Here is a 12,769-nt window from a genome sequence, read left to right on the forward strand (position 1 = left end):
AGTCGTGGTTTAATGAAAGACTAAGGAAGCTGCAAAGGCAAAGGATTCCCCTTACCTATGAGATGATGAAGTCAAAAGAGAGACAAACAGAATCAGTCAAACAGAGAAATGAAGGAAGTAGCCAGCAATAGGAAATGATTAGAAATAGTAAGAAAGCCTTGGAGGTTGAAAAAAGAAAAGAACACAAGGAACCTCCAACCAAAAGATAGCACACAATGCCATCAAGAGACAATATAATTGAGGTGAGAAGCGAAGAGGTCAATTCAAGTGATAAAGGGGCCACAGTAGAGGTGAGCTCTAATTGGGAATCAAGTGACTACAGTGAGAGTACCGAGTACTCCCCTCTCTCGGAGAACCAAGAAGGAAATGATATGGCAGAAACTAGTAGAGAAAAAGATGGGCCAATCAACATTGAGGAGATAAGTCAGGCGCCCGAGGCCATTGGTGATACTTTGTTAGTCGAACCGAATCTAGATTTGGGGAGATGCACTGCACCACTATGGTTAAGGAAAATGCTTATGCCAAGACGCGAGGTGGTAACTACCCATACAGTTGAGGACATCCAAGGATTAATGGAAAAAGGTGATAGCGAGAACTAAAAACAAATGGCAAAAACGGTGGCAAGGGTAATCAGAAGCGACAATGATGGTCACCGAAAGGTTCAGATTGCTATTCCAACAGTCAACAAGGCAGTGGATGAGATTGTGGCCCAAGAATATGAGATAGTGGAACATAACTTGGGAAGGAATACAAATGATATGGAATATGAGGAGGTCCAGGAGGGTATAGCATCAATCAGAGAAAGGTTAAGAAAGGCAAATGAAAGAATAGTAAAGTTGGAGGCCAAGAACAAATATTGGAGAGATTGCCAACCCATCCAACAGTTGCACCAGGCAGCCCTTCCTCAAGATAGCGAGAGCAATTCAGAAGAGATATCAACTCAACTACATGAAGTCAGGGATTGGATCCATGATACAATCCAAGATGGGCAAAATTTCTTACCCTTCATCTTGACATTCCATTCATTAGTGGCCATTAGAGACAAGTTCAAATTATTCGAAGAGGTGTGGAAAGGTTTCCTTCCCATCAAAGATTTGGCTATTCCTAGGCTATAGGCATTTATTGGGCTACCAGAAGCATATTTAGAGAGGGCCAAGTTGGTGGATGAGAGAGGATTGAATATAGTTGAATCTTGGTTTGTTGCATTGACTACTAGATTTAGAACACTTGAAGAAATACATAATGAGATTGCACGTCACAGCCCAAGCGTCAACACTTTCATATCAAACATGATGAGCAACGTTGGGATGGCGCTTGATTTTGAGGGTATCAGAGAAGAGGATATCAAAGAGACAGATTTTGGGTCGAGGTTGGATGAGTTAGGAAAGGTTGCTATCAAGAAAAAGCATTTGGGCACCCTTTCCTCTCTCAATGCTTTTATTGGATTTGCGAAAGAATATGAGAAGGATCATGAAAAGATACTACAAGCAGCAAGCAGTGTGGTGAAGTCAGCGGAACTCAGGGCGAAGCACACACCTTGTCCTTCTATGGAGGAAGTCAACGAAAGGCTAGCTAAGTTCAGTGCTTTAGCTAAGAAAATGAAAGAAAAGGGAAGAGTTATATTAGAAGATCATTTGATGTAAGCCCAAGTGGCAATTCCTCTTTCTTCTAGAATAGGATAAGTGTCTATTTCTGATTGGCCACTATTTTGGTGCCTTCTCATTGGTTGCCACTTTTTGCACTTTTTTCATTGGTCCATTGACAAGGTGGTAGCTTCTCATTGGCCGATGGGGTGGTAACCCTAATTAGGGTTTTGAGGATCCAATCTAGATTGTTGATCTTGTTTTGATCTACACCGTCTGTTGTATTTTTGGCCCCCTATAGAAGGCCATTTGCTCTCATTTGTAAAGTGTTGGAGAAATTGTTGCTAAGATAATACCAAAATTGCTCTCTTCTTCATGGTTGTGACTTGCATGGTGATTAAGAATATTGGGTGTTATTGCATGTTTTCTACTTCCACATAGTTAGATTTCTTTTCAAGTTGTTGAAGCGAATTTCATTTCAAGTTGTTTAAGTGAAATTAAAGTAGATGGATAGTTGCATGGTGGCATTGGTAAATGTTAGATAGGGATCAATACTAGACCACTAGCATCCTAGCGGTTGGTTGGGAAGCCTTGTGTGGTGAACTAGTTTATTGTTTCTTTGAATCATTGCACCTGTGGAAGTGAGGCCACTGATTAGCTCTCATTAGGTTCGATCCCCATCCATTTGCTAACCTTCCATTCATAGGAGTAGGAGTAGAATAGTGAGTAGCTGAGTAGTCAAAGTTTAGAGAGGGTAGTTAGAGAGGTAGTTAGAGAGGTAAGTCAAGTATCAGAACACACCCATTCACCTCCACCACCACAGCTTTCCCATTAACATCATCATTGGCAAACACGTCCTCCATCATCGCCACCATCAACATTATCTGCCCCCACACATTTCACAAATTGAACCACCATCACCTTCATCCCACCAAAGTCCAAGTCATCCTCAACAATTTGCATAAGGCCGCCTACGTGATTATCAACGAATCACATCGATAAAACTCAGCGAGTATCCAACGGTGTAAGGAACGTTGGAGTTATACTCATGTCTCATAAGCAATAACTTTTCAAGAGAGGAATTGTATGTTTGATATTCCGTATCGGATGTTCAATTACTAATATGTTATGTAAGTGATACAAAACTCGCATCAACATATGGCAGTAAGCCTCTTTGTATTGGTAGTTAACCTCATTAATAATTTGGTATTTAGCCCAACCCATACTGGCTCTACCAGCAATGAGCCGTACCTACAGAGAAAAAACTGGAGGAGAGCCCTTTGTAAAAATCACCTTAACGAGTTTTCTATTCATGAGAATTGATATCTCTGCACTTTTTCTTGTCTTGGGTTTCCACATAAATTTTGGTGTTCATCATGTTTGGTGTTTGGTGTTTTCATGTTCATAGCTGTTATAAGTTTCTAATTTTTTAAAGTATATATTGGATTAACAGAAGTTCAGGAAATTAGTTAAATATAACTGATTTACTCCCCCTCCCTCCCCCCAGCTATTCGGAAGAGGAATACTATAGTATTAGCATACCTGTTCACATATACGTATTCTTTCTTATGCTTGTGAAGTTCTTAATGGGTTTCATTATAGACTGATATTTCTAAATCTATCTTATGTCTCCCTTCTTGGCTTTAGTGACAATAAGGACTTTAACCGCAAGAAGTGTCATTTGCTTAATAGCTGCCAATTGGATCTTCATATGATTTATCATTCCAATGAACGCCAAGATTCTATAGTTGAAGAGAAGAAAATGTAAGTGATTCAAAATGGTCCAGGAGATTTCTGCAATACATGAAACATGCTACGTCCTTATTCAGTCACAATAAATGGTCAAGGATGCACCAAGACAAAATGAAAACCTCAATAAATGAAATACAACTAACTGGCTATCATGTTTGAAATGTGCATCATGAAATGGAAGAGGCTGATCTGTTCTTACAATTTCTTTAATGCATGAACTGATAGGCATTATATATGATGCAAGAAGCAAGCTTTGAACACCAGATGCAAGTTACATGAAGCTAAAATTCCCTCAATTCAAAATCAATGTTTCCACTCTTGATTCACAAGCTGGGAAATCCAAGAAACCAACAGGCTGAGATGAACACCCAATTTCAAATCTTTGGCAAATGCTCATATCAAACCAGTTCATTCCAGGGCTTCTAATAATTCAGATTTTTTCTTTACAAATATCCTCCTGTCAGAGCATGTTTATATCATTCAGATAAACCAGATTTTCTTCATTTCAAACGATCTTAATTTTAGACAGGAAGACCTCATATCTGTGCAACATTAATTGCACTTTTACAACTTACTCAAAATATCTTCATTAATCACTGTTCAAGACAATCTTCAGCATGTGCTTGATCAATTCTAATGGAATATGTCAGAAGGAGAACTCAGCAGATCAATTGTTGATTTCCTGTAAGATGGTATAGCTACAACTTATATCGTACATTATACCTTCACGTTGTATCACATAATGTTTATTATTGACCGTTGTTTGCTAGTTTACAAAAACTTCTATGCCACAAATAAAAAGAAAAGTGACAGGTTACAGTATCATGAGGACCATTGGCATGTTTCATAAAAAATTACCCCACTAAGGAATCACAAATGGAAAACTTTCATTACCTGAGGAATGTATTTGATAGCAGTCATGACAACTTGGATTAGGCTGTAAAAACAAGCAACATTACATAAGATAAATGTGCATTCAATGAGAGTCGTATAATAATTATGGTGAACAAAAATTACTATAGAACCAAAATGCTTAAGGTATGTGTAGTATCCATAGAAATATATAAATGAACCAAATTTTATGTGTATTCTTATATTCTATTAACCACTCACGTGCTTGTTCAAATGAACTGTACAACCATATAACTGTATAACCTTCTACACCATAACAAGATGCAGCGCACATTTGACAAAGGAATTAAAGGTGTGTATTTGGATTTGTTAGATACAGCAGAGCCTATCCATGCCGTGGCTGATGCTCTAAGGGGTTTTTCACCTCTGAAAAATTAACACACCATTTTTTGCCTAAGGAAAAAGCTGAGTAGTCTGAGCGTTGTACATCATTCAAATGATAATATCACTAATGACTGAGGTTCAATTCAATCTGAAGGTCTTTGAATATGCGAAAGAATCAACAAGGAATAAATTTAGAAGACGAGCAAGGGATTTATAAAAGAATAGTACCACTTGTAGATGTGGCAATATCTGCATATCTGAAGGCTTGCATTCACATTTATCAAAATTTTCTATCATGAGCAAAATCTCGAAAGGGAGGCCAACAGATTTACAAAAATATTTGGCAGTTTTCCACATAGGACTGACACGGTCTGATAAGGAAAACATCCAAGGACCATGAATCATATTCGATTGAAATGTATGCATGATTCAAAAATTGGCTAGGGAAAGCTCAAAAGTAATGGACCCTTCCTCTTTATGCAGCATTTTTTTGGAATCCTTGATATAACTTCATCCAACTGCAGTCACAGATTCTAGTAGCTAACATGAAATCCAAAAACCTTAGAGAAAAGATTAGTGACAAAATGAAAATGGAGGGGGGAACTTCAGTCGTTGCTGAAATTGACAACAAAGCTAGAGAAAGCATCCAATGAATCTGATTCGGGCAAATTCCAGAAATAGATGACTTAAGCAGACATAAATTGAGATTTTGAAGAACAAAAACAGGAATTTATTTATTAAAGAGAGCTTTGAGCTCACTTGTGACACCCTTTGATTCATTACCTTTAGCTCTGAACTACAGAAGTCCTAAGTCTAACCTTAGTTTCACTTCCTGCAAGCATTTAAAAGATTTCAAAGCTAAAACTGTGTGTGTTTTGGTATCTAAAAAGTAATGCTGCGTAATTACTTTTCCTTCCATACAGTATATCAGTATATCATTTCTACAATCTCTTGTCAGTGCTGTTTCTTTAGCCTATATATCTTGATCTCAAAGTTTATTAATGTGCAAGTAAAAAGGTCAAAATTGTCTCGGTGTCTAGTATGCCTATTTACTCTTTTTTGCACTCTTCTACAGTTTTCCCTTCATAGTTCGTAGATTTAGCATCGAGATAGGGGCAAGCTAAGCCAGATATGGAGGTTGCTTCTTGAGAATCTCATCTTCAGAAGCTTACTAAACAGTTTCACTAGCAGGAACCTGCATAAGGAAATTAGAAAACAATTAGGACACCAACAACAAAATTAGCATTCAGCATTTTCCACAGACAAAAGCATTGACCCATAAGTGACTTAATTGCAAAACATTTATCTATGGTTTCATATTCGTGATCAAAAGCAATGTTCTCTCTATATCCATCTATCAATCTGCACATGCATATATTTATGCATGCAATCGCACATCTATGTTCAATAGTCATCTTGAGATGTGAGCTACAGTGGCCTAGGGACAACAGTGAAGTGATCGTTTACAAACAAGATGAATGAGCATGAAAAATAGTAAACTGCTATATGACATTACTAGTTGAATGACGTACTCATCCTTGAACCCGAGTTTCCCAAAAATAGAAATATAAGAACTGAAATTTGGCACTTTATCAACATAACATAGGACTTAAAAATATTCTCCAATTAATTCCTTTGACCTTTTGCCCACATAGTCAATTCTTTTCTTCTGTCCTCAATTTTTTTAACTTCATGTTTGCCTCTACCAAGGTCTTCTCCTTTTCACTTTCTCACATTCATTTCTTATTTATCCTTTCTAAACTTTCTCCTCCATGTTCTTGGTTTTCATTTTATTTCTTTGATAGTGTTTAGTCTTTTGTCTCCATTTATCAATGTTGTGTTTTAACCATTTTTGAGTACCTATTTAGGATTTTTCTCCCTTTTAGCTTCCTTGTAGAATGCTCCTTTGAATCTTTGGCCTTGTTGTACCCATTCTGACAACTCTGCGATTGTGTTACATGATATCTGTTTTCTTTGTTCATTTAAATATCAGCTGCTTGTCAAATCCAGATCCATATAAATAATCACTCTTGAAAAGTGATAAGTGTTGTTTCTGGATCCACTTTTTAATTTTACTTTTGGACAAACGAGTTTTTGCAGATTGATCACGATTAAAATATATTGAATTAAAAATAATGTTCTAAACTGTGGTGGCTGTGATGAATGGAGGACAGTGGAATGAATCTATGAAATTCTTGGAATGTTAATGTCATATCTGAATTTCTTTTTCCAGTAAGCAAGGCAGTTTGTTTCAAGAAAACAAGCCAAGCAAATTCATGTTATCTCTCAAATGAATGATAGGGAAGGTGCTATTACATTCAAAGATCTGTCCAAATGCTAATTTAGTGGCTTTTGAGAGTGAATGGAGCTCCAAGAAATATGGAAAGTGTTTTCATTCCATAAAGAATCAGATATTTCTTTGAAATTCAATTTGCATCACATGGGCCAACAAGAGAAATCTTCAAAACACTCAGAAATTGGTTTGTCGTATGCTATGAGGTGGCAGAAAGACCATATAGATGTTCCCAATCAACATGGAGATGAGCAAATTGAGAGCAGTGCACCTAGCTAAAGTTTACAATACAACAAATAAGAAGTTGAAAGAACAAAGCAAAGTGTGTTTTATTAAATAATTTGTTTTATCCTTCTTACACCCAAAGACAAAGGAACTTTGGTAAGTAAGTTGAGCCAGAAAATCAGACAAAATATTGTCCAGTCAGCACACAATGATACCAATCCAAAAGTAATTGCAGTCAAAAAGAAAGACACAGAGGCACTTTGGAACAAATCAAATAAATATCTAATAAGCAACAAGAGGAGTCTATTAAAAGGGAATGACGTGCCAAAAGATAAAAGTCAAAACAATTCCAAGACAGGACAAAGTGACAATTTTTTGAGGATTTTGTCTGCGGCCTAGGGGTTTGTCCAAGGTTGCCTGAAAACGGAAAGACTTGGAGTTGTCTGATACTGGTAATGTTTCCAATATGACTAGTTTTCAAAAATAGGGGATGGGGTATTTGGAGGCAGCCAAAAAAAGATTAATATAAATTTAATAATTTCTAAGGAATATCATAGATTCATAACATGGTGGTTTGGAAACAAGAAGAATGGAAATTTATAAGTATGAACATTGAACATTAAAAGTTTTAGAGTCAAAGACTAATACTAAATAGTAAAGTCATATCTGATTTCTGAATATCGCATATGATGATCATCATATCAGATTAATAATCCCTGAGATTATCATCACATATTAAAATTTGAAATTCAAAAATATATTGTTTGATGCTAAATCACTGATATGCAAACAAAAATCTCAGAACTGTAAACAAAAATCAGAAATCTACCTAGTATCATCTACTCCACAAGGCTGTGATCATCCATCTCAATGTCTTCAGCTATGATGCTGTCCAAAAAATCATCATTCTCCAACTCAAGTTCATCTAATGGCAGTACAACTGGGGGCAATTCATTTAGGCAATCTGGTTCAACAGCTTACCGCCATGGTTACAGCATTTCCATCATGTACAATTCGGTCCCATTTTGCTAAAGGACCCTCCATATAAGTAAGATCAACGTGAGAGAGAAGGCGAAAGTGTGCTATGAAGGTACACTTAATGAAGGTCAAAATCATTAAAAAACTTAATGTTGTATTTTTTATTTATTTTTATTCAAGAGACGGGAAAGAAACTTCATTTTTTGGAATCGGAGACTCGGATTCTTCAAGAGACTTCACCATTTTTGGAGACTTTGGAGATTCAAAAAGTCTCATAGACACATTAGGGAGGGGGGGTCTCCTAGAAACACTGGGTTTGTTACTTGTGAAGTTCACAGTGCACTTTTGGGGTCCAGCTGAAGAAAGCTATTGTTCATAGGTCAGACCTCAAAGGGTCACAAATCAGTGTCTGCAAAACATTACACTTGAAAATAGGGTTTCTCCTTTTTTTATTTGCTTTGCAAAATATGGGTTTTCTAGTAAACCATTAGTTTTTATATTGTCAATGGTAAAGCATTCCACTCTCATATGAGAAAACCTTACATTGGTAAACTAGCAAACTAAAACTTTTGGATTCACAGAACAGAACATTCCTCACAAAATAGGCATAAATGGCATAAATGCAAACTCTGAAAAGTGAAAAACGTGAGTAAGGCATAACTAATGACTGAATAAATGAGTGGAGAATCAATGGATGTGAAGTGGACATAGGAGAAACCTGAATGATTCCACAAGAAACTATGCTTATTACATTTGGAATGCCATATAATTCAAACAACCCCATAAGTTATTCATTTTTCATAGTTGGGGCCTCAAAATCCATATTGTTGCACACATAAAAGCAAGGGTGCAATCAAACCAAGTTGGCATATTTAGGTGTAAACTTGACTCATGTGAATTCCAAATTGCATAAGAGGATCTAGCAGCACAGGCAGGTAAAGATAACAAGAAAAATTAAAATGGTTGGGAAGCAAGAAAGTCATAGCTATTCTACCACAATTTACATATTTGTTGCCCCTATTTTTTAACACATTAATTTTTTCTCTAGTTCCCCCTTTGAGAAAAAAAAGAGTATATTAATTCTCCTTTTAATTTAACATTCCACTCCCCTAAGTCCTCATTTCATCGTCAAAAAGTCTTTTATTTTCAGCCTTTTGTATACCTAAGTGTATGATTTTGAAACTCCCAATTGAACCCACAGTTGAAGTTCAAAAGGTCAATGGTTCAAGGCTTGTTTTGTGCTTGTGTGTTCTCTGACTCATTCAGTTTCCCATTTTTTCCTGAATCTGAATTAGAGACATGTAAAGCAATGTTGGTTGAAAGAACTTGAACCCTTGTCCTTTTCATTTGGTTCCAAGTTCAAGGTTCATTGTGCATGCAAATATAAAGGCGGGAGATGAACAAAGGGTAATTGAAGGAAAGGCACATTCTGGGTGTCGTGAAGTTTAATTTTTTAAAGATTCCATGAATGAAAGGTTACCATTATGTGGCAAAGGCTACATGTGGAAGGGACTGATACTTAATGTTTGCGTCAGATTATGTCATGACAAGCTAAATTGACATGAACGAAATGACATTTTGAGTATGGAAATTAAGTACCAAAATTTTGTGCCATTAAAGAGACATCAAATGAGCTATTTTGTCATCGAAAAACCAAATATCGTCAAGTAAGAAAAAGAACGTTGGAGGTGATGAGTATTTTTCCTCAACATTAGCAAGGAATTCAGAATCTATGACAAGTGAGTTTTGATACTTCCTACCACCATCACTATTTCTTTGTTGCAAAAGGAAGTTATTTACTATTTAGATTTCCTACATTTCTTAGTTGGCTTCGTTATTTCATTTTATGGCTTTTCAAAGTTGCCACCATGAATTCTCTTGTCAAAGTTTTCTCATGTGTTCTTTGCTAGAATTTGAGGATAGCTCTTTAGCTCATGCTAATTTAGAAGATTTCTTGGAAAGAGCCAAAAATCCCACATGACTCCCCTATAATGCAAAAGATAATTGATAGTGACCTTATAGAAAGAGTCACTTCCCCACAGTTGTGAAACACCCAAAATTGGTTTTCGAATGTTTGAATAGATATGACCCAAAAATAAGATGCATTAGGTCTGCAAATGGTGTTATTGTTGTCCATTACGAAAGAAAATATAATGGTGCTCATGAAAATCCTCCCAAAATAACCCTATGCAAACTAGAATATTACTATGTCATACTGCTCCTTTGAGAATAACGCAAAGTTCAAAAGTGAGATTGCTAGAAATTGGCTCCTTAGATTCCAAAGGGTGGTTCAAGAATGCCCAAGTCCTTAACTAGTAAACACCTCATGAAGGAAATTAGGGACATTTTCATTGTATTACACAAACTCAAAGTTAATCAACAAGCATTTTTCTGGGAGGCCTAGATGTATTTCTTTATCCAAGCAATTCTGAAAGGAGAATAGTACATAGACTAGGCATATATTATAGTTGAACGCCTATATGAGGGTTTGAGTAATTGTCTTGGAAATTAAAAAACTCATGTCTTCTTATCTCTTTTACTATCTAGCATGCACAAGGCAATGGAAGGGGTTGCATCATGAACTTGAAATAGATGGGATAAAAATTTATGAATAGCACCCTCATTTGCATATACAAAGGTGTTATGAGAACTGTAGAAGGGTTGATCATGTTTTTTTTTTGGAAGACTAATCATGGGTTGCAGTGGAATGTTAATAAGCAAATTTCATATGAGGCTATGTAGCTACTAAGCACCTATGGCAGCTACTTCATTCAATTCTCCAAATTCACATACACAAAGCTTGGGTTTTTTGAAGGTGAACCAATCAAGTTATCACGTTATGCCTTAGACCATTTTTTGTTGATTGAACTTTGTACACAATTAACCCATACTGGCAAGAAATTTGTAGCAAAGCAAAAGTTGTGTATCTCTTTCCTTCTTGAATTGCGTCATTATGTATGAAAATCGGAATCAAAGGCTCTGAACCAGGAAGTAGACTTTAGAAAGTTTAATTTGCAATGTTATAGAACTCGGCCAAAATTTGATGGTAAAGATTTTGCGAAACTCATTTCAACGTAGGAGCATGATATTCACACAATTTGGTGTCCTCAATTTTGACATCACAAAATTGTGGCAAGGTCAAAATTGTGGCAACTCTACATAATTTTCTCATAGATTCGTAGGTGCATCCTCTATGTTTCAATACATTGATAAGGTGTCATGAATGCAGTTCGCCATCCCTGAATTGTACTTTACGCAATCTTGTTTGTGTGTTCTTTTTGAAGATTTCCATCAAGGTAATCCCCATAAATCCTTGTCAAAACAAGTTTTCATTCTCTGACTACAAGCACTTGATTTTTGGCAATCTTCAAGTTTATTCTTTGGCTTCCCCTTTCTTGTTAGTAGTTTTCATCTTTCTTTTCCCTTTAATCAATATCCTTTTAAATCCCACTCATTTCGAGCTATCTTAGGTCTCAAACGCAATTGTCTAGCTCAAGTTAAAAAGGAAAAGGTGGGGTTTTCCAGGCTGACATTGCATTTTATTAAAATACCTCCAAAAGTCAGCCTTTTATTGGCAATGGCATAAAATAAAATTATTACTAATATATATAGTGGAACTTGATCGCCATTATCAAATTTCAACTCCTTTTGAGATGATTTGCCCATAGTTTTTAATGTTTTAATGAAAATGGCCTTTTTATGTCTATTTTCATGTTACTTTATTGAAGACTATAGTTATATACTAAAAGTAATTATGTGACACTTTAAATACAATTAAGTGGGTTTTTTTGTTACTAACTGCATATCATTTGATGCAAATGACTTCCTAAAAACTCACTAACCATAAAAATCTAAGTCCTAAATGCATAAAAGTGGGGTTTTTATATGCAATTGCATATTTTAAACCAAAAATATGTCATTTAACATGTGCAAGTGGGGTTTTCCGATGCAAATGCATATCAAAATCTTATTATTATAAACCTTTATCATTGAAAGGCTTATAGCGGGGAATTTGAACCCAATAACACATGCATATTCATATTAAAAACAATGTAACACAAGGACTCGCACCCCCCTCCCAAACCTCGAAGTACCCGTCCCCGATACGTCCCCGCACTAAGAGCTTGAGTACCCAAGTACCCCTCCCTCAGCCATTCCACAACCATGTCGCCGCTGGGATGTGTACTTGAATTTCTATTTTGATTTTAATTTTTGAATGTTACTATTGGGTATGCAATATCTTACTATGCTGAATGTTCAATAGTTCTAGCTCATGTTGCAATTTTGCTATGTTCAATTATTTTAATTTGCTATGTTCTACTAAAACATCATTTCATAACTAGCATTTCAAGTTCTATGTGTATGCTATACAACACCCTTCCCTGCCCCATCCTCCCCTTGCTGCAGTCTCCCTATTGTCCCCTAGTCGTCCCAAAAATGAGGCCCATTTTACCCACGTCCCAGAGACTCGTCCCGACATACCCCAGTAATGGGGTAACACTGATTAAAAACCTATTTTTGTGTATTTGAACTGGAGTTATGACTTAAAAGCACAAAAGTGAGGTTTTTGAACCCAATACCACATATGTTATGTGCTTTTGATGTTTTAAAAAACCAATTATGCATTTTTGAGATTCAAAAACCCATTATTACTCCTCCAAAAAGTGTTTTAACTAAAATCACTAATGGTGGAGATTATTAA

General features: G+C 36.1%; 1 protein-coding gene across 1 annotated transcript in view; it reads right to left on the minus strand.

The window, feature by feature from the left end:
* Positions 1 to 12,769, minus strand: part of LOC149548212 (PQ-loop repeat family protein / transmembrane family protein) — a 101,469-nt gene that overhangs the window by 40,193 nt on the left and 48,507 nt on the right. The window contains exon 5 of the mRNA XM_089792258.1: positions 4,230 to 4,272. Within this exon, the coding sequence (XP_089648384.1) occupies positions 4,230 to 4,272 (43 nt within the window). The remainder of the gene's footprint in view (positions 1 to 4,229; positions 4,273 to 12,769) is intronic.

This window comes from Cupressus sempervirens, chromosome 7 (assembly GCF_028749045.1).
Source record: "Cupressus sempervirens isolate cs-2001-9-10 chromosome 7, ASM2874904v1, whole genome shotgun sequence".
Lineage (NCBI taxonomy): Eukaryota > Viridiplantae > Streptophyta > Pinopsida > Cupressales > Cupressaceae > Cupressus > Cupressus sempervirens.